This window comes from Poecile atricapillus, chromosome 1 (genome assembly GCF_030490865.1).
Source record: "Poecile atricapillus isolate bPoeAtr1 chromosome 1, bPoeAtr1.hap1, whole genome shotgun sequence".
Classification (NCBI taxonomy): domain Eukaryota; kingdom Metazoa; phylum Chordata; class Aves; order Passeriformes; family Paridae; genus Poecile; species Poecile atricapillus.
Window position 1 is genome coordinate 66,047,871 of NC_081249.1, and position 26,698 is coordinate 66,074,568.

The 26,698-nt window shown below is 43.1% G+C and overlaps 1 protein-coding gene across 1 annotated transcript; it reads right to left on the minus strand.

Annotated features, from left to right (window-relative positions):
* Window positions 1–20,559: 20,559 nt before the first annotated feature.
* On the minus strand, window positions 20,560–26,470 carry CCNA1 (cyclin A1). Its single transcript, XM_058854110.1, has 8 exons — window positions 26,336–26,470; window positions 24,994–25,237; window positions 24,648–24,769; window positions 23,749–23,972; window positions 22,898–23,102; window positions 21,978–22,091; window positions 21,148–21,281; window positions 20,560–20,824 (listed from the first exon to the last, which is right to left on the minus strand). The coding sequence occupies exons 1-8, from the start codon at window positions 26,468–26,470 to the stop codon at window positions 20,773–20,775; spliced, it is 1,230 nt and encodes a 409-aa protein (XP_058710093.1). The 3' UTR covers window positions 20,560–20,772.
* Window positions 26,471–26,698: the final 228 nt, after the last annotated feature.

The following is a 26,698-nucleotide window of genomic DNA, read 5'->3' on the forward strand; positions in this document are numbered from 1 at the left end:
AAAATTTCTCAAAGGCTCTCACGACCGCAGCTAGTTCAGCTATCTGGGGTGACCCCTCTTCAAACTCAACATCAGCTTCCCAAAGCTGAGTCTGTGGATTTCTCCAAGTCATCACCGACTTGTGGGATGTCCCAGATGCATCAGTGAACACTGTGAGCGCCTTGAGTGGCCTTCGGCTCCTTTTCTCACGAGGAATGAGGTGGAATTCCTCATGAAACAATTTGTGTGATGGTGCTTGAACTGAAATCTGCCCACTATAGCTGTCCAGAGCTAACTGGAGGTTAGCATTGCTCTGCAGCAGATGCTCAAACATCTCTTTGGTCAGTCTCTCAGGGGAGTGTTTGCTTTCTCCAGAGAGCCTGACTGGGAGGTGAATACACATGAAGTCACAACCTGCTAGTTCTCGCAGCCTTACTCTGGCCTTTTGAATCAGCTGAGCCATCAGCTCTTGTGGCTTGGTGATAGTTTTGGGCCTTTGATGAGAGAGGAAGACCCACTCTATGATTAAGAGTGCATCTCTCTGCCCCTCAGCCCATTGGAATATTAACCCATGTAGGTGTGGTAACTTCCCCAGGACAATAAATTTGAAAGGCAGCTCAGGTTTGAAGCGGTGTGCCTGTCTTTCTGTCAAGGCCTTTTGTGCCTTTTCAATTACAGTTTTTGCTTCTGGAGTCAGCTCCCTGGGAGACAGTAACTCTCTCTCCCCTTTCAATAAATTGAGTAGGGGACTCAGGTCCTCATTTGTGAGACCTAGCCATGGTCTGACCCAGTTTAGTGACCCACATAGAGAATGGAGATCTGCTAGAGTTTTAGGATTACCAATAATTTCCAATTTTTGTGGAACAACAGTCCGTGCAGTAATTTCCAGGCCCAGGTATTTCCAAGGTGGCATCCTTTGAACTTTGTCTTCCTGCAACTGAAATCCAGCAGAGGTTAAAACTTTAACCACTAGGTCAAGGGTGTCTTTCAGTATGTTGTTATTGGGACATGAAATTAAGATATCATCCATGTAATGCAAAATGATAGCTTCTCTCTTTTCAGCACGCACTGAGGACAGCAATGACCCCACATACCACTGGCAGATGAAGGGGCTGGCTTTCATCCCCTGAGGTAACACTGTCCAGTGGTACCGTTTCATTGGAGCTTCCCAGTTAATTGTAGGAATGGAAAAGGCAAACCTTGGTGCATCCTCTGGGTGCAGGGGAATTTGAAAAAAACAATCTTTAATATCAATTACTGCTAGTGGCCAATTCTGTGGCAGCATGGTGGGAGATGGCATTCCTGGTTGGAGAGATCCCATATCTTGTATTTTTTTGTTTATTTCTCTTAAATCTTGAAGGAGACGCCATTTATCTTTCCCTGGCTTTTTTATTACAAACACCGGGGAATTCCAAGGGCTGGTTGTTTCTACTATGTGTCCTTTAGCCAATTCTTCTTCCACTAATTTTTCTAGCGCCCCAAGTTTTTGTTTGCTGAGAGGCCACTGGTTCACCCAAATTGGATCATTATCTAGCCAAGATAACTTTTGGACCGGACGCTCTACAGTGGCCTCTATCAAAAATCCTGAGGTGTCTCAGGAATTGTTAATTTTACCCCCCACTGCGACATGGTATCTCTCCCCCACAAGGGACACTTGTAGTCAATTACAAAAGGTCGGACACTAGCTATTCTACCGTCCGTACCTTCGATCTGGACGATATCTTTAGCAATTTTTGCCAGTTTCATTCCTCCAACACCCTGTATTTTTCCTGCCACCGGTTGTAATTCCCAATGTGAGGGCCACACCTTCTCCGGTATGATGGTCACATCTGCCCCAGTATCAATTAACCCTTCTACATGGAGATGTTCTGATTTATGTGTTAGATTACACCCCATAATGGGCTTATCTTCACCCAGAACTTCTGCCCAGTAGACTCCTGGTGCTTTGTCATCTGCTGGGACTTCTGTTGGAACAGGGATCACCTGGGCTATCACCTGCCCTTTGTCTATATAGAAAGGTGGTTGAGGGCACCTAGCTAAGAGAATGAGATGTGTTAGCTCTCCCATAATTGTCATGGGAGCCACCTCAATCTCTATTGGTGTGTGTGCTGTGTCTCCAATAACAAAATACCTATTATCCAGTCCAGCCAGGTCTTGTGAATTTTCCTGCAAACCTACTTCACCAACAGCCCAGCGGTCAGATCTGAAACAAAAAGCTTTAGAAGTTACAAGTCTGAATCGCTTTTGTGGTTGCCAGACCTTATTAGGCAAACATTCCTCACAATTATATTTCTGCAGTCTCCCACCCCGCTCCCTTTCCTCCCCTTTTCCCATTAAAACAGAGTCCTTTTTCTGCTGTTTCCCTTGTTGCTGGGTTTGAGGACAGTTCCTTGCAAAATGTCCTGGCTTCTTGCACTGGAAACAGATGATGTGCTGTAGCTGTCCTGGTGGCATCTGTGGCTTGTTCATTCCTGTTGTCACTGCTGCCACTGTCTCTGGGTTGCCCGGTTTCTTGTCGTGTACACTGTACAAGTCTGCTTTCTGGGCACACGCTTCAATCATATCTGCTATGGTGGGTGGAGGGTTAATAGGTAGACTCAGAATTACTTGACGACAAGCCTCGTTGGCATTTCTTTGGGCTATTTCTTTAAGCAGTTCCATCTGGGCCACTGGTTCTTTAACTTGTCTCTGTATCTGTAGTCTCAGACGATCTACAAACTGTAAGAAACTCTCACATGGAAACTGGTTAATATTAACATAATTGACTTGAATATCAGCTGTTGGTAATTGGTAAAAAATGTTTTCAGCTACATCACAGACTTTATCTGCAACAAACTTTGTTAATATTCTCACTTGATCGGCAGGGTTAATCCAATTTCCCTCCCCACATAAATGGTCTAAAGTGATTTCATTGTTCTCTGTATCATGTGCATTTTGATTACTTTGTTTGAGTTCAGCTAGGAGTTTTGTTAACGATCTTTTCCATAAACTTTCCCAAAGATCATATTCAGAGGGAGTTAGCAAACACCGAAATAAATTTTTAATATCTGCAGGAATTAAATCCAGTGATTTCAATGTAGTTCTTATTATTCCCCTTAAGACTTCACTGTCACGACCAAAATCATTTTTAATTTTACAAATATCTTTGATTACTTGGTAATTGAAAGGCTGATGTTGTAATCTCATTGCTCCTCTGTTGTGATTGTATACAACAGGGGCTGCTGTTACTATAACTTCATTTTCTCCAGGGCTGCCATTCCCTGGGCTTCTTTGCTCGCCCCTGCCGGGCTCCGGGGTGCCTGTTCCTTCCCCACACCTGTGGAGAGACACAGCTCCTCCCCCGCAGGAGCCGGGCGGGGGGCCGCCCCCCCGCACACCAGGCCCCGGGGCTCCGCCCCCGCCCCCGCCGGGCTCCGGGGGTCCAACTCCCCTCACGCCGGGTTCCGGGGGTCCAGATCCGCCCCCGCCGCGTCCCGGGGTTCCCATTCCCTCATCGGGCTTGTGGAGGGACCCAGCCCCACCCCCGCAGGAGCTGGGAGAGTATCCGTGCTCCACCTCTCCAGGCTCGGCAGACAGGCACTCCCCCATCGGGGGACAGGGCCGGGACACCCCTCCCCCTGCCCCTCTGCAGGAGCACTGGGTGTAACTCCCTCTCTCCCCGCCCCTCCTCCCCACGGGACAGGGGCCGGAGGGATAGGGGATAGGGTTATAGCCTCGGGGGGCAGGGTCATAGGGTGGGGCCAAGCAGGGCTGGGCGGGATCATGGGTAGGAGAAAGGGAATACACAGGGGGATTCACCATGTGGCCAGGTAACACGTGGCAAGTGCCATTTTGGCTCTCTGCCATGTGGGGAGAGGAAGATACATTTTCTGTAACACTGACAGGGTATAGGGAGGGAGCCTTGACGGCTTGTGAGGCAGGACTGGGTGACTGAGAGAGACACACCGGACTAGAACTTGTATTGTTTGTCTCGGGTATCTTTTCTATTGGGGGAATAGAGGTTTTGGGGGAAAAGTTAGGGAAGTTAGATGGATACTGTGGTGCTTGTTTGTCTTCCGTTTTTATTTCTCTGTTAACTAATTCTTTTCGAATTAAAAGAAAAACCGGGAGGAATTTTAGGGCCAATTTGTCTCCTCCTTCTATTTTTAAGGTTAATAAATTTCCAATTTTATCCCAGGCAGTTACTGAATCTAATTTCAACAATTCGATCTGTTCACTTTGCTGAGTCAAATATGATACAAACTGTTTTATCTTATGTTTTGAAATTTTTACATTTGTGGTTCTTAAAAATGTCTGTATTTTTTGTCTATGACTCCTTTCTTGTGTGCATAGCCGGGCTCCCATTTTGGAGGTCAAAGCAGCTCTGCACACAATCTGTCTATTTTCCCTACCACAGAAAACAAAGTCGCACCAAAAGGATTTACAATTGAACTCACACAATACAGGCAGCGGGGAGAATCCCTCTCCCTCCCCCCACCCCGTCTCTGCCCACGGCTGGGGGAGCCCCACACGCTCGGGGCTGCTGCCGCTGGGAAGGAGTTACACTGAACACAGACCCCCGGGGTCTGTTTCACTCTCCACCCCTCCCAGCCCGGTGTCGGAGTTCAATCTTACCTTTTTCTGTCGTTTTCTGGCAGTGTGGAAGGATACTTGTTGCCCTGGAATCGGTCCTCTGGTGCTGGAGGATTTTCGACTCCTTTTCAGAAACTTTTTTTGCTGTTTTAAACCGCATCCAAAGTCTCCAAAGAACGGCTCACCCTGGCTCCGATAAGCCTTTACGTGGGCTTGTGCAGCCCCACGTTGGGCGCCACTCTGTTGCTATCCTTCTCCTCGGTGGGACCCCTCTGTCCCACCCCCCGTGGTGCGAGCCTGCTGGTCTCAAGGCACAGGCGGCGGAGGGGGTCCTGGAGTGGATACAACACGAACTCAAAGTATCTAGACACAGGAGGCTCAAACTTGCTGGAATAATCCCGGGTTTATTGTCTGTGTTCCATCCGGGGCAAGAGAGAGACCGAAATGCTCAGGGGCATATCTCTTATACCAGGGGGCAGGGGTGATTAGGGGATGCAGGAAGGTCACAGCCAATGGGAAGGGGGAAGGGAAAGAGGGTTCTCAGGTAGGAACTAACATTACACAAACTAGAGGTGAGTTTTACCCTTGGGAGGTACCAAGATTTTTAGATGCACTACAACACTGTGCAATATCTATAAAGAGCTTATCAAATAGAACAGAGCTGGGCTCTTCACAATGCTGCATACTGGGAGGATGAAATGCAATCATCAGTTGAAATAAAGGATACTCGAGCTGGCTATATAAACTTCTGCACTGTGAGGATAGTGAACAGTGGAAGAGGTTGCCCAGAGAGATCGTGAAATTGTGAGATTTTTGTTCTTAATAGTTTTCAAGAACAGCTGGAATAAAGTTCTGAGCAGACAGTTGGGCCCTTATGGCTGACCACTGCATGCTACAGGTTGGACTAGACACCTTGTGAGTTACTCTGGCAGAGAAATCTGTCATCTCCATTCTACCATAGAAATTCAGAATTCAGTCTGTACATTCTTTCCCCACATGGGAAAGGCTTCAGCTAAGCAGTCTTGAAAGTCAAAAGTCCTAGAGCTACCTTCTCCTTTTCTGCCATTTCCACTTTTCCAACAACAAAACAAAATCAACCAACCAATAACCCCCAAACAAAAACAAACAAACAAACAAGTCAAAACAAAAACAAAACTAAACCAACTTAGAAACATAGAATCATTCTGACATTTGGATTGGAAAAGATTTCCCAGATCATTGAGTTCAACTGTAAGGGGAAAAAAGTGAGGAGGATGTATAATTCTAAATATTGTGTTCTATTGATTCTTCCAAGAAAGCACATCTTGGATGTCTTTGGACCTTTCATGTGTCAAAAGCCTGGGAGATATGTTATCACTGCTGCCAGCACAGAAAAGCAAGGCACCAGGTGGTACACAGCTAGGTTTATTGAAGGACAGATCACATTCTTCCCTGAAAAAGTACAGAGCCAAACCACCTGCCCTTTTAAACAGTGATTTCATATCAGCATTTTAATTTCCACTTGATACTGATCTCCATAAGCATTAAGGTATAACCTTTGTCAGATGCCCATGTTTAGCCACCACAATTTCATCATTAATATGATTTTATTTAATATGGAGCATTTGATGTATGAGTACAACAGGGACAAGTCCCTGTGGCTAATATTCATTTTAGCTATATGGCTATTATGTTGCTGAGGGCTATCTGCAGCTGCATCAAAGACAGTATGAATACACAGAACAGTGCTGAGTCCACAGAGCCATGAGAGTGTGAGCTGGCTTTTATTCTCTTCTCTTGCATCAGCAGCATTTCCAAACTATGTTCTAATGAGCACCAGCATGAGCAAAAACAATCGATTGGATAGTCAGCAAGCCCTCCAGCTATACCCTGATTAGGCAGAAGTGGTAGGTAAAGAGCCTATATTTTTACTCATATCCTGGGAAAAATGTGTAAAAAACAATATCAAATGAGTTCTGCCCTACCAGTTCTACAGTGTTTCATAAAAATCATACTATTGCATCTTCTCATGCACTTATCTGCCCTTCCCATTTCTGAGGCAGCAGAATCCATACCTGTATTGCTCAACAGATACTTACCCATATTTCCCTTACTTAGGTGTCATCATACACAAAAACCTTACTAAAAATTTTTTTAAAATTACGTATCAAAATTACATATTAAAACAAAACACCCACACAAACCTAAAACCACAAAACCTCCTTTTTACAGTTTTCTTAAACATACTTTCCCTCCAGTTTTGGAAGGGGATTGCTAATGACTCGCTCTTTCAACGTTATGTCTATCATAGCTCTACTTCTCATCTTTTTGTCACTAACAATATTTAACTACAAGCACAGAAGGGTGAAGGTTAGCAGAAAAGACATTTAACACTTCTGCCTTCCCAGCCCCAGTGGTGGCTAAATTGGTTTTTCTTTCTTTTGGGCACCCATAGAAATATTTTCATGTTCATATTCTTACAACTAAAATACTGTTTTCTTACAACTTATACATTTTAACACCTGCTGATTGTTCAGGAAAAAGCTTCAGAATGTCATCAGAAAGCTATGTTGAAATAGGTTTACCTTTACAGGTAAAAAAAAATAAAAATAAAAGGCACAGAAGAGCAGAAGGCAACATTCTCAGGACTTTCATTTATCAACCACCCACACAGAAAGCTTGACTTTCAGATGAAAAGAGCAGAGCCCCTGGATTCCCATTTGTCACAATTACCACGAAAAACTGAAGAGGCTTAGCCTGCCCTAGTAGGAGCACAATTGAATCCAGGAGCTCCTGAGCATGTGAACCATCAACAGCAGGTGTCTCTGACCCACAGCTTTTATCCAGAGATGCCCCAGGGCAAAACAGTGCTGTATGACAGGGCAAACTGGAGACAAAATCTTTTAAACCTCCTATTTCCCTCTGAAGGAGCCTTACTCCTGGTAGGGCTGGCATCAAGCCCAAAAGACGTAGAGGGTTTTACTTTATTTCTGGGTTTGGTTTGTTTTTTGGGTTTTTTTGTCCTCCTTCTTTTTTCCTCCCCCTCCCTCACTGCTTTATTCTTCTCCTGGTTGTGTAAGCAGTTTTGAATGCTCTAATTCACATGAGTAAAGGCTTCTGGAGAAGAGAAGATTACACAGATTATTTAATGAGAGTCAGACTCATCCTCCCCATGTTCCCTCCTTCTAGCTTCGCAATCCCCCATTCTTGGCACACTTCAAACCTATCCCTGCACCTCATCTATTGCACGCACTAGCTGTCTTTGTTCTTGACCAGATCCCTTCTCTGAACAGATGTCACCAGTCCCAGATGCCTGCTCAATTACTCTGTTCCCTGTTTCTGTTTTTTGCAGAAGAAGGTAGGCAAACTCAGATCATTCAAACACCAAACCAGAAAAGTCTGAGTCACAAATACACAAGTTTTCCTGATATATGACATTTTAACAGGCTTTTTTGTTCCTCTTCCTAGACATCAACTGACATGGCTGTGAGGGATTATTATTACCTTCATTTTTGCAGGCAGAGAAACTAAGAAAATGAGGCTTCACATCATTCCTTCAAGCAGGCCTAGAAGTTCTGACACTCCCACCTACTTCAATGGGAATATAGATTAGCTCACACTGAGTGCCTTTGAAAACCCTACCCCACATTTCTAGCTCAAAGCAGCTCAAAACCTAACTCCCAGGCTCCTTTTAGTCAATAAACACTGCATCTGTTTCTAAGAATTTATAAACAAAGCATTTTGCAAAACAACTGTGCAAAGTCTCTGGAAAAATAAAAAAAGTATTAAAATGTATAAAGCTACTGCACTTTGGTAATATCAATGTGAACTTTAAGCCTTTTCCCATAAAACACATGAAAGGGCAAAAGAGCATAAACACTGCAGCTGCTGATCTGCTCGACACATCTAATGCAATATGCAGTCTTTTCCAGAAATGGAAATCAATTATGCCTAGAATTATTAATGCAGAAGCAATATGTAAATATGCAGAACTACCAGCCCTGGAGTGAACAGAATACATGCTTCTTGTTGGATTACTGCTGAGACATTTTTACAGCACTGGTTCCTATGGAAGTTTGAGTAAATAATTTCAAAATGCAAGAACTATTTTAAGTTACTACCATAACCAAGATCAATGGTACAATGTTTAGCAAAGCATCAGATGACCAAAAAAATTGCAGTATGTGTCCCCCTTATATGTTAGAGGTGGAGCCTGACACTAGTTTGAAAATCCAAAACCTTCACTGAGGTTCCAGCCAAACATGTGCTCTTGGTACCTTATAACACATCAATTCTTCCAATACTAATAAGCTTCTCCCTAAATAACATCAAAGAAACATTGCCATGATTTACAACAACCCATTGCTATATCAGCAGTGCAGTTAAAATAAATTAGAGATAAGTGACTTAATCATCTTCTTACTGCAATTCAAAATGAGAACAAGCTGCTCAGTGAACCTTGGACAAGCATCACCTCTGATTCTGACAGTTTTTAAGTGCCTAAATCATTCAGGAGAGAAAGTCTCTAAAACTGCAGAAGTCCTAGCCTTCTTAGTCATTCAGGCATTCCTGAAAACTTTCTTCAGGTCCTGGGTCAGCCAACTGAAACCTGTCACACCCAATATCAAGTTCAGCCCATGATTGTTTCTAATAAAGTTACAGGATGCCATGGATTGGGTTGGTTTCATTTAATTTTCTAGGTTACAAAGGTCAAAGTATATAACTTTTCTGTTCATTGTGGTAGCAGATGGCACAAAGGATCAAACAGGCATGAAAAAAGTTATGAAAACCGTTGTGGCAACATTTTTGTCATCAGTTATGACAGAGATGGCTGTAACAGAATGGAGGCCAGAGGTGACAGATCAAACATTGGAGCTCTGTGCAGAATCTCAAAATCAACAGACCATGTTGGCACACAGGTGACCAAGAACAAGTTCAAACCTGTCAGAGGCTATGTGCACAGGTACACACAAAGCAACAAAAAGTAAAAAACCCCCTCTACAGACCATAACTAAAAACATGGTAGAGAATTTTACCATTAATTTTCCTACCTCTTTTTTGGCTCAAGCCACCAAATTGGAGAAGGCAGCAGATTGCTTATCAAATAAAATTTACTGAAGAAGATATTGCCTTCTGCTTTTCGAAGAGTCTGTTTATCCTTTTTTGTTTATTTGTTTTATTCTCCCGGCTTCGATGTGCACTGATGAACCCAAAATATTGCTGGCATATATGATTCACAGTTATGAGAACTATATACTTCTGACATGGATGGCAGCAAAGCACCATACCTGTGATTCCAAGCTACAGCAACACAACTGCTGTATCATCCTGGGCTCTGCAGAATATTTCCCAAGCTGTATTATGCATCCCAAGGTTCAACACTGTGAAGATTGCTTACTGTTGAGGATTAACTTGCCCCTGGACTACTTCTCAGTCACTACAGCTCTTAATTTTGTCCAGGTATCAGAAAGTGGTGACCAAAACTGTCAGCATTTTCTCAGCCTTTGAGATCACATGTTCAGGTCAGGCACAACTCCTCACCATTTTTCCTCAATGTGTAGGCATATATTTGTGTATGTATAGATATACATAAAAAAATCAAACTCACACAGAACATGCTAAAAGGCAGACACTCTTTTGCACAGTAGCTCAATCTTTTTACAGAATGTTGTTTGTCATCCTTCACTGTCATTTTAATTAATGTTTAGCTGTTCAGCACAGCTGTTGAAAACGGGGAGAAACCAGACCCTCTACACTTAAATTTGCCTGTTCCATCTGAGCATCCTTTGTGATGACAGGAAAATCCAGATTACACATCTCCTCTAGAAGCCCCCAGCCCAGTGCAGAGCTAAATTCACAGCTACAGTAGGTGTTCCAGGATTGTTCCACTGACTTCTAGACACTTCCAAGGGAGGAAATTCCACCATATTTCTCCTTAAGACCAGTCTCATAACGAAGTATTTCTCCTCAAGTGTAGACAGTTTTCCTTGCTGCTGTTGCAGCTGCTGCATCCCAACCTCAGCTATGTGCTCAGAGAAATCCCATGCTTGCTTTCTAACAGTTGAAAGTAATTTTCCTTAGCCATCATTTCCCAGGCTAAACAAACCTTGCTTCCTCAGTCGTGGGCAAAGCAGACTTGAGTTAGGGAAAATGAACTTAATTTATTGCCAATTAAAATAAATATTTAACTACTGATTTGATTAGTGGGAAAGAAAGAGGTAAACTTTGAAACAGCTTTCCTTCCCTTGTTCCCAAGGCCTGGCCTCCCTCCAGACTGCAGGGATGCAGTCAGTCTGTAATGGCCTGTCTGTGACACTCCATATCCCTTATGCTTCCCTCTGCTCTGCTGTGGGACATTTCCTAATGCTGCAGAGGAATCCTTTGCCTTGCTCTTCCCTCAGGTTTCCTCCTGTCAGGTATTTTCCCCCTTTCTCAAATACATTTTCCCTGAGGAACAATATGTTGGCTGCAGGGCCCAGCTGTGCCTTGCATTGCATGGGTCAGAGGCAACTGGAACCATCTGTGTCCTGCTTGGGACAGCCCCCACTGCCAGCACCTCACCACAGACACCCAGCAGAGCCATGTAATTAGATGTTCCCTAACTCAATCTTCTTCCACTGCAGATGGAAGGCACCAGCATGATGCTGCCAGGAAAGATTAGGGGAAAGGCACCATTGCATGCCTCAGGCTTTGTTGTGCCCTTCACCGCTAAGTTGCCTGCTCCTTTCAGAGTTTGAACTTCATAAACTGTTCATCCTCTTTTACCTTAATTATCTGCTTCTGGTACATTCGGAAAAAAGGAGAGCTAAGAAGTAAAAGCCTTGTCCGACCATCCAAGCAACACTGAGGTGAGCATTACTAAAACAAAACAGAGATCACATTACCCTATTACTTCTGAAATTTAAAGAAATACTGGAAGATCTTGAAGTTGTTTGGTGACATTGATTTCAGATAAAACCAGAAGGTGATATATAATACTAGCATAATTACAGTTAATATACATTAGTGGTGCTTCTCAGCATGGAAGACATCTGGCCAAATCCTGCCTAACTGATGGCTTGGGTAGCTTGCCAGGAGGCAGAGAGATTGCCTCTGATTTGTATACACTGGGAAAAAAATTGGTGAATCAGCTTTCATTATAAACAGGCTTCAGCTACAGCCATATCTTCAGCTGCATGAAGCTGCCAGCAGTAACTCTCAGGAATTTCATTAGGAAATTACTTTCCTGGGGACTGTGGACCTTGCAGACCTGCAGCTTACACCTCCTGCCTTCACGAGACCATGATAAGAGCTGCATCCCATCCCCCGATGCCAAGGATTTTAGAGGATGTTCAGTAACTGGGGAGGACTGCAGCAAACACACGAGAGGTAGAAATAATTTATTACCATAAAAAGAACCCCAAACAAACCCAAGCATAGAAAACTCAGTCACTTTTGTCTACAAGAGGAAAAACCATAGGGTAACTTAATTGCTGTGATTAAATTTTCACATGAGAAGAAAATGCAGTTAGGGAAGGGCTCTTTAGCCTAGATGGTGAAAGGAAAACTAAAGGACTTGAAATTAGAGTCAGATATATAGAAGTTAAAAATAGAAGAGTTCTAGTATCAATAAGGATTTAGCAGCACCCAAACATGGTTAAAGGCATTAGAAAGTCTGATAATTGCTTTTGACCTTAAAAATCAATGCATCTATACAGACAACATCAGCTAAGGCCTCTGTACACTTTGACTCAATATTGAGCAAAAAAATCCCATCACTTTTCATTGCCAAAGCCTGAGCTGCAACAAGCCTTCTAATTAACCATCACCCACAACTATGCTAACACACCACTTATTTCAAATTATACACCTAGGTTTCTTCTACAGCTGAAGTACAATTCGAGACTGTTCACATACAGCAACTTAAAAGGTTCACTGGTGAAACAAATGAAAAGCAGTCTGCTCAGCAGGATCCTACAAATTAAAGACAGAATACAAATGAGTCAATGAATTAAGCAAAAGAGTAATCATGTTCTCTGAACAAGAAGCCATGATCCTGTTCAGCCCCTGCACAATGGGATCAGCCACAATAAGACTACCCACTCATTTCTGTCCAAATGTTTACTGATGAGCAGTGGAAGCTTCATGCGTTTCCTTGTCTTTCTACAGTGGTAATAGATATTTTCTTAGGAAAAAAATAGAAGCCAAGCTCTTTATCAAAAAATGGAGGGTTCTAGGCAGAAATTAGCATCATCCCTGGATGCAGAGTATGGCAAAAAAATTTACAAAATTTCCTAAACTCTGATGATGAAATGCAGGCCGCATTTGATGGCTGTGTGAGATTTCATGAAGATTTCACTAGTTGAAGATAGGGGTAGTCAATGAGGTTAGAAAACAAAAATCTAGTGATAGCCTTTAATCTCTACCCATTTATACATCAAGGGCAGATGGATTCATTACATTCAATATTGTAATGAGCTTTTTTCTTTACTGTTACACTGAATTTTATACCATTACAGTTAATGTCACTCTTGAATTTTTCAGTACCTTTAAAATGAGTTACCACAGAGAAATTCCCACAGTCTCCTTAAGCATCCATAGAATGATCACTCCATTCACACCATACCAGGAAAACCAGCAAACGTTCTGTTATTTTTTCAGACACTCACCAACCAATATTATGGAGGCTTTTCCCATCCCAAAGCATCCACAGGTTTCTCCAGATGGAGGAAATAGGAAATTTCGATTAATGTTGTGTTGTGTTAGAGACAATTCAGTACAGTATTGATACAACATTGTCAGCAGAGTCTTTATGATACTTTGATTAATGAATTTAAGTTTGGTGGGTGTTGAGTTTTCTATAACTTTCATGTGTTTGTTTCTTTATCTTTTAAAAAAATTGCTTCTCTCTTTACAGTACAGCTGTGAAAGGTTCTGTGAAAATACAATGAAGGATTTTTCCCCAGTTAAGTGCAGTCAGCATTTAACACAAGCGGGAGTTACAGACATCAGCAGTTCCCATATAGTAACCAGAGAATGATATTCAACATATATTCAACATGATATTCAACGAGCAGAACCCACTTGTACATCACTTACTTACTGCCCAGCTCAGTGACCTGGGAACATGAGCAGTGGTTATGCTACGAGTGTCATGGCTTCAAGTGCATGCACTAAAACAAGAAGCCGTTTACAGAAAGTTTCGTGAGGCAAAATCTGGCAAACTGCGGCGGAGCTTTCTGAACTGATTACTTGCAGAAAAATAGGGCCATCAGAGCCTCTTTACTCCCTGTTGGGCTTGTCTTTTCACCAGGTGATACAGGACAGATGTGTAAGTGATACAGGACAGTGTTTAAGACTAGATGCAGGGAGATACTTTTAAAACCGGGTGTGGTCTGTTCAACACTAGTGTATCAGTCCTGCCCCATGGGATATTTATTACTTGCTGGCTCTGGGCCAAGAGCCCTGCAGAGTGTTATCCTGCTGGCAAAAGAGCCTCTGCAGGGCCATATCACCCTTCCACTCCATTTGAAAGTTGTGAGCAATCACCAAATGACAAGAGAGCGAGGAAGGAGTACAATGTCCAGCCAGCAGTGCACAGGCATATGTGGAAAATTGCATTTGTTCACAGTTGCTCAAGTACCCACTAAACACATGCCTGTGATGTGTATGATGTGAACACACTGCTCTCCTTGGTACCTTTTCTATTCAGAGACACCACCACTTCCTGAAAGCTGCTGCTGTTAGCCAGAACAAAACATTTGTTTTCCTCTAGCCAAAGTCCATTGAGTGCCTCAGGCAGCCCATGCCTCTGTGCACATGAGATGTAGTTCAGCAACTGTATTAAAATAAATCTATACAAATACCTGCAAAAGCTCAAAGAGAGTAAGGGACACAGGCTCAGTCACAGCTCAGCAACACAACTGTCCAAGGAGAAAACATTTCCCTTTGACTTAAAAAGCTTCACTGACAAGTTTTTTATTGAACTGTTAGACACCACTGCAGCACTCAGATGACTGCTCTGGATAGGAGGTTTCCACTGATTCTGACAGTGCAGCTTCTGCCTCCAATTTAACAGGCTAAAGATGAGAGCAGATAGATTTTAGAAATAGCTGTAGAAAAAAGACAAGTGTAAATCTGAATGGGTGAGCAGCTTGTGAAAATAAAACTCAGTTCAAGTTGGGAGAGGACAAGGACAAAATGACCAAGATAAAACAATGACACAAATACCTGAACTGGGCAACAGTTCTCATACATAACATTCTCCATATAGCTAGATTACCTTAAAAAAAATTGAGAAAAAAAAAATTCAATGAGCAAGAGAACCACATCCAAACTTATAAATTATAGCTAATTTCCCCCTTTCCTGCACAAACCATACGAGATCTGTAATATTAGAAACACTTCATCTGCCCAATCTGCAATATAAGGAGATACTCCTACATCAGACTTGCTTCCACAGAACACTTATGTCATGAATATCAGCAGAGCACTTTCCATCATATTTTTAACCTCTCCAAATCAAGCTTTCAGTCAACATGAGTTAGCCTGATTTTTATAGGCAGGGAGAGAAAAAAAAAAAAATTACAGAAAATGTTTGAGACTAGTGCAAAGAGTCAAGCTTCACATACAAGACTAGAGATGTTCTGAAAAGACATTTACTTTAAGTATCCCTGGATCACCAGATGTGAGAGGTAGGCAGCACAGCTGACAACCTTACATTGCAACTTTGCTAAATCCTGGTTACATTCATGCACAATTAGTTGAACAAAGCTGTGCTGTTGCAGTGATCGTGCGTGTTGCTGGTCTACATGCAAACCGTGTAAAAAGGAACCCAAGAAGACCAAACACCTCGTTGGGCTGTGACCCTTTTAGGTAGGGAACGCTGAGGTTGGCTGTCCCCTCAAGCCCCAGACCAAGGATGCTGGTGCCCTCTTCTGGTCCTGTCCTTCGGAGACCATCGGGATACGGCGTCTTTCTGGCTTAACGAAACAAAAGGCTCCAGGTCTTTTCCTGGGCGGCTGAACCCGGCTGTGTCTCCTCAGTAAACAGAGGTGACAGTGCAGCACGCACTGGGACAGCTGTGCTGTTTGAAAGCATGTGCTATGCAAATGTGCTTCCGAGTGAACCTGCTTCTGCCACCTCAATGGCTCACTCCACTGTCGCATGGAGAAACAACACTGCTCTTGCTGCTCACCTGCGCTTGTTTTGCTACCCATTTCGTTAATGCTCAGATATTTATATCCTCTTTATGAGGGGAAAAAAACAGCCAAATGGATTATTCTGTTTAGAGAAGCATGTCACTTCAGTGTCTGCCTAAACAGGGATGGAGTTCACATTATTCTACTGTAAGGAGCTCACATCATGTGTTGAATGCTGTGGGGTCTAGCGCCCTCTCTTACTTGATAAAGTTATTTACACATCAAAACACAAACAACAGTAAACAAGCAGAAAAGGCTGCTTGGCTGCAGATGGTGAAGGAGACTATTTCTTGCCAGAACTCAAAGCTTCATCACGAGCCTGGTTTTTCAGCACTTGGCTCCACTAAGACTTTGTGTTCAAAGAAAGAAGATCTGAAAAACAAGGGCCAAGGACTCCCTTACGGTTTAACTAGGTCTTTACTGGTATTAATGGCAGAAACACTTGGTCACTCTAGACACATTGCTAAGACAAAAGAGGGGCAGACTTGCAAGCACAAGCTCGGAACACCAACACCAGCACAGCCTGTTAGCTCACACTAATTTTGTCCTGCTCCAAAAGCCCTCTCCAAAGACAAAGCTACTTAAAAAACTAGCCAGCCCTAAGCATCACAGAAACAAGCCAAATTTGGCCAGGATCTGGTCCTTGCTCAGTCCACAATTATTTTTCAGTACCAGCACAGCCTAACTAGGCAAGCACTGTACAAAATTCCAAGACAGGACTATAATTTTAGGATCTTCAGGGGGATTAGGTCTAGGACTGCCTGGTCTTTCTTGGCCCAGACAAAAGTTAATTTGATGGAGGTAGGCATGTACTTTAGGATTAACTCTATCATGTGGTCAGTATGCATCTGTAGGCTGTCCTGTAAATTTGTCTGTGCTGAGAAAATACATGCATCTACTATAAACACTAGAGAACCCAAGAAACTTCATAGGAGTCAGCTTGACAGGGCTCTAGAACATCTGAGTAGCAGGAGATGGGCCTGTACTGCCTCCAGTTCACATCTGCCTAGCACAGTCTGCACAGCTCTTCAGTACAGGAAAATGCTGCTGCTCTGGGGAAGCAGGTGCTGAGGAAAATTGCAAAATTAAAAGCTTAAACCCAGGAAGCAGTCACTGATGCTGCTGGCTCGTTTCTCACGCTTAAGAGAAGCTCCACAAGCTGCTTCAAGGTCACCAGCTAAAAGAAGCACCCCCCTCAGCCATCAGAGCCAATTTGAGTCATTTGTAGACCTGACGACAAGCAGGTATGCACACAGACTAATCACACAGACAGATTTCCCAGCAAGGCAGACAACCTTCTGTTGCTTAACTGCTCTGAACACAGTTAAAGCATTCTCTCTAAATATCTAATTACCTCTCAGACATCTTAACTCATCCCAGAGAAGAGGAAAACACAAAGGCAGACCATAGCTTTTAAACCAGTATGTTCCCATAAAGTATCAAGTTGCACTTATCCCTTTTAATCTTAAGGGAATGATGGATCCACATTACAGCTTCAGCTATAAGAACAGCTTTCTCAGAACACCAGAGATGGCCAAAATATTGTTAGAAATTATTGATTAAAAATATCAACTGCAACACAGAAAACCACGGTCATACAGCCAAGACTCATGAAAGTCACAGCATGATAATATGGAAATTGCTAGAATAAGATTAGGAATTTTGTGTTTGTTCTAATACAAATGTTAAAGACCTCTTGAACTGAACATTACAGGTCAAAGATAAAACCCTCAACACCTCTGAGTTCCAACCTTCAACAGACTGATCTTCATAACAGAGATAACTGAGCATGATCAGCCTTTGCATTTCTAAAGCTGCCACAGTTGAAAGTATTTCCTGAACAAAAACCAAAACCAAACCACAAACAAACAAACACAAAAAAAACAAAAAAAAGCTTTTATTTGTGGCCATGGTCTACAAGCCACTAAGGATGATGGTCAAGAATTGAGACTGTCTTAATTTCAGCTTTAATGCTGATTACCTTTTACCTCTTTTTTGTTTCAAGCATCACACAAGGCTGTGAGCTTTATATCTCTTAGTTTTTCCCTATAGCATAGGCACTACATCAATGAAAACGTAAAGCTTCCTTTTGGGTAGCTTTCATCTCCCTCTTTATAAATCCATCTTCTTGTGTACATCATTTTCAGTACAACCTTTAGTACTCCTACATGTGTTTGCATCTGCATTCAAGCACTTCATCTATTAGAACAGCATTACTTCACCTTCATTACCACTTGATGCCCAACTGCAGCATCTTTTATCCCTTGATCTCAGGTATCATCTGCAGAGAACAGCCCACAAGAGGTAGGCCAGAATTAAGTGTGATGATTCATATTGAAGGAGAGAGGAGATAGCACTCAGTTATCACCCTGGAAGAGTCAAGGCTCACTCCTATAACAGCAGTAAGTCTTTTTTCCTTGCTCTGAGTAAGACAAATCCAATAAAAGGAAGCGAGACTACTAGAGGAACATTCAAAATGACATTATGACAGATCTCAGATGAGACCACTTCAAGATGAGTTTCTTGTGTCTCACAAATTAAAATTTAATCCATCTTGCCCAGACTCGTTATTAGCATTCACACTGCAGCATTATGTGATTCTTCACCTTAACTATTTTCTTTTACCCTTTTTAGCCTTGGACTGAAACAATATTTAAGTGAAAAGCTGAGTTGAAAAATAATTACAAAACAAGAAAGCTGATGAAACAGTCTTCACGTATTATAGCTTAAAAGAAGCCAAAAAAAGCCCCAGATACATTTGTATACCAAAGGATTGAAGCTCCAAGAATGTGAAGTGAAACTGCTGCAATTGCCTTGCAGGTATAAGATAAATCTAAGAAAGTAAAACAGAAGTGTGGCTTCTAGAAAGTCTCCAGATGTTAAAACACTAATAAGTTCAGACTCCTACTTTGCTATTGGCCTAAGAAAATGAGGCATGACCATGGTTATAGACTGTTTATAAGAACAAAACTCGTCTCTTCCCCATTACTACTGCAACATGACTACACAAATCTTTAATCTCCTGCAACACAAGGAAAACATTCTTGCACTTGAGACATTAATTTCTGGTTTGAAATACCCAGCGCCACAGTCAGCTGCAGTTCAGTGAGCACTATTACTTACAAGTAGAGTCTTATTAACATGGAGTCTCACAGTATCTTATGTTCAGCCTGAAACACCAAACAAGCTGCTACTCATAAGCTGGGCAGACTTAGCAAGACTTGCTCAGGGCACTCACCACTTCCTTGTGAAACAAGCAACCAGGAGTTGCCTGTTGCAGGTGCCACTGGCATAGCCTTGTGCTGAGATGCTGTCTTTAAAGAAGCTGACTGCGGGCAGGAGTGAGATTCATAGCCCACCTTTAGGACATATGTCCACAAGCCATGAAATTCAGTGCATGGACAAAAATCTATGGATTGAGGCCTCCACCACAAAATTAATACCACAGACACGAGCATGGGATATCAGGTCACTTCTATCATTATGTATCAAGACAAATTCACTTAACCGATTAGAAAGTGTTTGAAGCAAGAGACAAAGAACTAGACAAACTACAGCATGAGACTCTGCTAGACTGAAATGGAATACTCCCCACCCTTAAAGGATGTTTACTTTGAGACAAGTGAAGCAGTCATGACCACTACCTCCACTTTGGAGAAACAAGAGAGTTTGCTTTACTAGAAAGATCCACCAGGCTGCGCGGGGAGGAAATAAGGGAAAGGAAGTCTTACATACATCGAGGGAACGCCCCAAGCTAAGAGCCCCATGACACACATATTGGCATAAGCAGGTTTTAAAATTAAAGTAAGAGGCTTGTTAGCTGGTACTTAATATGTCTACTGAATTGCATACCGGTGTCAAAGTGTTAAACTTACTCTTGCTTGGAAACATGTAATGCACTGTACAGACCGCTCTCTTAGGAAGCGGTAAGCCCTGGAAGTTTTAAACTCTTGCACTAAGAGCAGACCTCAGACTTACCTTACCACCTAGATGAGTAGATTATAGTTCTCTACCAATATGACCAATTGATTTTTAAACTACTTTGAACAGGGGCTGTGTTTGAGATTACAGGGTGGTGTCCTGTCTGGATGTTTGTGTTTTTCCTCAAAGCACTACCTAATAAATAACTGCCAGAGGGACACAAGAGCATGTAGCAGCTCAGGCTACGATAGCTATTAGTTCTGTCCCATCGCCCTCCCTTCACACATGACCACCAGTGCTCTAATGACATGAGGGGTCATCTCAGACAGGCTTGTTGTAACACCAATCTACACAAGAATGACTCAGGAGCCACCTAGATCAACTCTGCTTAGCATAGCTTTTAGCTATGCTCTCTAATGCAGTCTGTTCACCAGTGTATGAAATGTTCCTAAAGCTCTGCCAGCCACAATCTCTCCTTCTTCCAACTATCTGCAGAGCAATCCCCTATTTTGTCTCCATAAAGGGAAATCTGACTTTTACCTCAACATTGATGATCTTCTACAAACACATCCAGAGTTCATAGAACAATTACATGTGGATGTTTTTGGCCTGATATGGTAAACAAGCCACAGAAAATAGCTTCTGTTCATGCCCACATGACCTTGTTCCAATAGAAAGTCCCAAAAGCAAGAACAAATAGGACTACAGCAAATCACCTGTGCCTACAGGAATGTCAGGCTGTGGTGGTTCAAACTCTGATTAATCCACCCCAGCCAGCTTATAAGAGCTTATAGAAATTTAGTAAAAAACAAATTGCACCAAACAAACACACACAACAACAACAAAAATTAAAACAAACAAACAAACAAGCTCCAAAATTCATTCCACTTACTGCAGGTATTAACTGTAGTCAGAAGATTCACAAAGAGTGTAATAAGACATTTATTGAAAGTGCTGTCAGTTATGTTAAAAGCTATAGTCTAAGACCTATTTTAAAAAAGGCATCTCATTAAAAAATATTAGCTTAAAAACCATTCTGATCACTATGGTTACAGACACATGACCCGCAGTGCTCTGTGAAATGTTAGACCAGCTTTGTTGATTGGGACACAGTAATCTTCAAGTCCAGGATCCACAGCGTCTAATGTAGGGGAAGAATTGCTGGGAGCTCCAGAAGAGACACCTGCAGGTACCTGGAATAGAAATGCAGACTACACATATTAGCTTCAGATTGTCAGCTGAACTATCACCTGGTTGTGCAATACATTGGAGAAGAGAAGCATCATCCTGCAACACTGCAGACAAAGTTGTCACCCAATGCATCCACATACTTGTGGATTAATTACTTTTCTGGTCAGAAAAGATTTCCCCTTAAGAGGCTGATGGAGGCTTCTGTTTCAGAACTAGAAGCTGACAACTATGAGAGAGCTAGAGGAAACCCAGCCCAAGCTGAAAAACCAGAGTCATCCTGTGCTTACAGACATCCAAGACACTGGATGGCATACTGGTTACTTACTTTGGTTGCTTATACTTCTGCTTAATAGCTTGCAGCTGGCAATGGGGAGCATCAAGGCATGCTTTGTGCAGGTCAGTCAGGCAAGGTGCTATCTCACTTAATGAATATCCAGTAAATGCAGCAAGTGTTTCTGGCTGGACAGATGAGAAAAAACAGTGTTACTCTATTGTAGTCAGCAGTAATCTAGAAGATAGGTTTCCCACGGAAGCAGAAACCCTTTTGACTACATCACAGCTCACTCTAGATTCCTTAAGCATGAAAAAGATTCACTTGTATTGTGCCATTCGTTTCACTCCAGGTCTTCCTTGGTGCCATGAGGTCTGACAAGCTCCTGCTCTAAGCATGTGCATCCATTACATCTCTTCTGGATCTTACTAAATAGTACTAAACCTATTCACTATAACCTATGTGTATTCTTCAATACACAGCTGGAAGGTCTACCAAGGCTTCTGGTAAAGCAGCCACACAGTGTAATTACTCAAGTAGACATGCTCAGTTCTCCCCTTTCTCCCAGAAAGGCCCTGAATTGTATCTGGGGTATAGTTTTGGAGATTTGTGAGGTATAGCCTTGATGTAAGTGAGCAAGACAGTAAAATCCCTTCTGTTTCAGAGAAGAGGCATGGTATTTCAGATTTACTTAACAGCCATTTATCAGCTAGTCTCATTGACTCAAGAATAGCTAGCTATTCTTGAGTCAATCCTAGGATTTCATCCTAGGATTTCAGCCTTTAGAACAACATACTTTGTAGCTACTCCTCGTCCTTCTCGGCTCAGTTCTAACAATAACAAAATGTTTGAGCTATTTATTAACACACAGTTATTGTTCTTACCCAGAAAGATCTGTTCACTGTATAGTTTGCTAAACAGTAGGCTGCTGCAGCAATTTGTGAAGGAAGGTACTTCAGAAGAGGATCAGCTTGAAGGAGACTCAGCTCTGCAAGATACTAAACAAGAAAACACAAGATTTTCAAAAAGAATCAACCTAGCTGGTTGCTAGTTGCTAATCAGTCCAATATAGAAAGTATTAAAATTTGGCAATGGTCTCAGTATGATGCACAAAAGCATAAGCTACATATCTAGTGAAGAGAACTAGCACTCTGGTCCTGTTGATCTTACAGGAGAGCCTTTATCATGTTTCAGGGGGTACAGAAAGACCACATTTTGCCAAAACCTAACCCATCTAATCTAACCTGAAGTTCTGGTTCCATCATCAGATCTGACTTGATTTTACAGGTAGAGACACAGAAAAGTCAAGTTTCATAAAAATGACAGACACACTCTTTCCATCTGCTAAGGCTCTTGTTTCTATAGGTAGACCCCACTTGGACATTAGGGGTAAATGGACACTCTAAGAAGCACATGGTCAGATGTTTTACTGTAATTTTGCTGTTTCTAAGCATGGTTGCCTACTTCAGGCAACTTCTATGCAGCTGTACAGGTATATTCTGTGTCATTGTGGAGCAATATGCAATAGCACCTAATCCAGGACAGACTTGCTATATAGGCACTGTTGAAAAAACCACCAGATTTTTACCACCTAATTGCCTAGTCAGTGAGTTATCCTGACCAGACAAGATATACCAAACCTAGGATTTCCACGAGGCATCTATCCAGAAGTCTCAGCACACAAGCCACCGCTATGAAACACACAGTTTTAGGCCTATTGCAGAAACAGATTCATGAAATGCAAATAGCTCTCCTTTCACGATCACTTCTTCCCCCTCAGTCCCAGAAGGCAGACAGTCCATACCCTTGCAAAGTTCTCTGTCCTCATACAGATTCCACGTCTCTGAATATACTGAAGGAGGAACTGGTTGATGGTTGGGGCTGTTAGGTCAAAACCCAGCACTTTGAGAAGCAAGTGTTCCATTCTTAGCAGCTGCTTCTTCGTGTAGGTATCATCTGTTATATAGACAAATTCATCCACATCTGGTGGGTAGATCTCTTCATACTTCCTGAAAAAGGGATATAGAAGCCACATTTGTCAGCTTTGAAGTTATAGTAAAAGAAATCTTTGCGCTGGACCCACATCAGAATGAGAACATGACGTTACTAAAACTTGTGGAAAGCTCTAATTTTACTTGTTCCTCCAGGCTAGCTAACAATTTAGTTTCAAACTTGGGCAAATATGCTTAGAGGAACCCTGAGTCATCAGTCTAGATAGACAAACTTGCATTGTTAGCTCTCAACAGCAAGCTTTCAGTGGGGAAGTCTCAGTAACACAGCACACTCCAGACAAACAACCATGCACTCCTACACTATGTTGCTTACCCTGTCTTGTTAGAGCAGCTAAAGGCTAACTGTAGATTGTAACTGAGTCTATTACAGCCTTACAGCCTAGCAGTTTAACACCCTACTGTTTCTGCTACTATGTTTATGGTTACAAGCTTTCCCCACTACAGTTCTTCACATTCAACATTGAATGTTTAATTTTAATAGTACCAAAGGAGGCTGCGTTGCTGATCTTGAGACATCATGAAAAGCTACATACTAATACAACTTTCCCTTCTTCAAATTGCTGTACAAGACTAAGCCCAAAAATAGCCTGCAGATCATCAAGATCTGAAGATGATCACTGATTTCAGAAGATGAAACACTTACGCAGCCAGAAGAATTGCCGCTGTTCCTACAAGCTGTAACTTTCCTCTGAGAACAGACATGCAGGAAAGGAACCTGTCCAGGAAGTTCACGGCCAAGTACAAAGTCTCTGTCCGAAGTTTATACTCTTCCCCTACTTCCACCAACCAGTCTACCAGGATAGCACGCATTCCTGTTGTGATATCTGGCTGCTTCTTCATGTAGTAGGGCTTGGGCCGAAATCTTACCTGTTTGGAAAGAGTTGAAGAATCAGGATGATCACTCTAAAGAGAACCATGGATGGCTGAGCCAATGAATATTCTTTATACTTGCACTAAAAGGAGCAGGGGTTGTCCCCACTGTTAATAATTATAAATACTAACTACAATTATTGTGCTACTGGTAATTATTCCCAGCTAGTGGCATCTCTAGAAATTAGTATTTCTGTGCTGAAAAGACAGATTGAAGCTACAGTGTTAGTTGGAAAATAGTAAAACACTTCCTGGGCTATGGACAGCCTTTGCCATCAAACAATTGATCCATTCAGGAGGACCTGAAAATCAATCAGATTTTCCCTATTCTTCCCATCAGGAGGCTGTACTTCACTGCTCTAACACAAGCAGGTAGGAAAAACTACTGCTATAGCCAGAAAGTGATCAGTGAGATCATGTCAAACTGCTTTACCATTTTTTCAGCATTCTACACCCATCTGCAGGAATTCTTCATACCAGTCAAGAGATGCTCCCATCATAGGAAATACCAGGGATGCATTAATTCTGAAAGAACTTATCACTGACTACATGCTGCCTTGAGAAATTGCTTTTACTATTTACTTTCTCTTCTTTGTAGTCCAGTGGCAGCCTCGGATCTCTGCAATATTGCAGCCTACCACAGACACCTACAAGCTTCTCACAGCAACTTACTTCAGCCTCTCGGAGGTACTGATGAATGTCTTCTGCATACTCTCCCACAGCCAGTGTTACAACATCTTCCATGTGATCCTCTGGCTGGGATTGGAAGGATGTGTCCACTACCATAGGAGAGCCTAACAGGTAACAGGAAGCAGCAAGACGTTTGTATAATTAATCTCTTGACTTTCTCTTGCTAATTTGAGCTAAGTAGTGTTGCCCCTCATGTAGACACAATCCAAGTTAGATTGTAGTGTTCTTTATTGTAACATAAGCTACTCACTAGCTTACAACTCACAACTCATAACCACTCTACATGTGGTTGTGCTATGGAAACCATCTGAGTAGCAACAGGAGTTACCTGAACTCAGATCCAGCAGCAGGTGAATACTGGATGTCATTGCGCTGGTATCCAGTTCACATTGGCTTAATTCCAGCTCTTCAGACACTTGGCAGCTGTAGTTTTCTTTATCTTCTGGGTCATCTACGTAGATAGCAAAACCTTGCTTTGATACAGCACTGACCATGTAGTTGGGCACTTCATCTTTTCTAGATGAAGGGATGGTGTTTTCAAAGCCAGAGAAGCGCTTGATAACAGCAGCACCCTAAATCAGAGCACATGGTAACACTGTGGGAGGGCAACTCAGGAAGAAAACAGAAAGTGCCACTTGTCAAAATCACGTTCCTTGTGTAACAGACACCAATAGCCAAAGTTCATGGGAAAAGCCACCAATTACATTTGGTGCCTCTGAATTTGGTGCCACTTGCTGTCTTGCTGTGACAGACTCCTCACAGAAGAACGATGTGTAGAAAAAAATCAGGAAATCAGGAGAGCAGCATCATATTCAGTGCCTCCCACCAAGGAGGATGAGGGTGCTGCTCAGTTCCAATGGGGCTGGGATGTGCAGTCTGCTCCGAATTCAGTTCTGGCAAGGAGCAGTTTCAAGCGCAGCAAATTAAAAGTGCTCAAGCCCTGCCACAGACTTAGGAAAGCCTACACGGGCAGGAAGGCACTTCAAGCAGAGTTAAAAACTCAAGTTTGAATTTTTGAGCTGAAGCTTTGCAACCGCTAGGACTACATGTGACCAGGCTATAATCCTTCACACCATCTACTGCCAGTAATCCAAGAGCTGAGTTAGGGGCTTTACACAGCCAAAATCAAGAAGAGTTTGTGTACACATATCAGCTGCTATTTTAGGTCAGGACAGTAACATTATTCCTGCCCCACCATCAGACTCCAGGAGGGCTCAAGGAACAGAAAGACAGAAAAAACAGTACGTCATTAACTTGAACTTCTTGAAGGCTGTGGCACCCTGAACTGAGCACGGCAAGCCACACAGCAATGAGCACTCCGGGTCAGTGGACAGCCCCTCCTTAAACCACTCCCTGCACTGTGGAGGGCAAGCGGTCGAGAAGTAATCCTTCCTTCCAGGATTGATTACTTAGACAGAGCACTTCCATGGGGAAACACCTACAGATTAGGACTGAGCGGTTACTAGCAGTGTTTCTCGGGAAACTCACGCTTAAGAACCGGAGCCCGAGTCAGTTCTCAGCCCGTCGCGCCAGGCCTGTGCCGGCAGCCTCTAGGCAGGTGCGTGCATCGCTCACTGCCAGTCACTGCGGGACTGCCAGCCCACGGCCGGGGAGCTCAGCCCGGGCTCTGCGGGCCGGAGGGCGGCTGTGCCGCCGGCAGCGGGGCTCACCTGGCCGCCGGGCCGCTGCTGCTGCTGCCCGTTCTCCGTCAGCACCCCCAGCACGGCCCGGCCGCCGCTGCTGCGGGGGACAGCGGGCCACGACTCCCGCCGCCCCGCACGGCTCTTCTCTCCGTTGCGACGCATCGCCCCGACGTCGGTACCTTTCGGAGGAGAGATAAAATACCCACAGAAATAAAACGAAGTCGTGGGGGGGAAAAAATAAATAAAAAAATAAAATAAATCCTCCGAACGACCACAGATGCGCCCCGGGCAACCCGTGGCTCCCGCCCGCCCCGCAGGATGACGGGTGGCCCACCGCGCTGCCCGGCTCCGCACGCCACCAGCCCGCCGAGGGGTCCGGCCGCCCCGCAC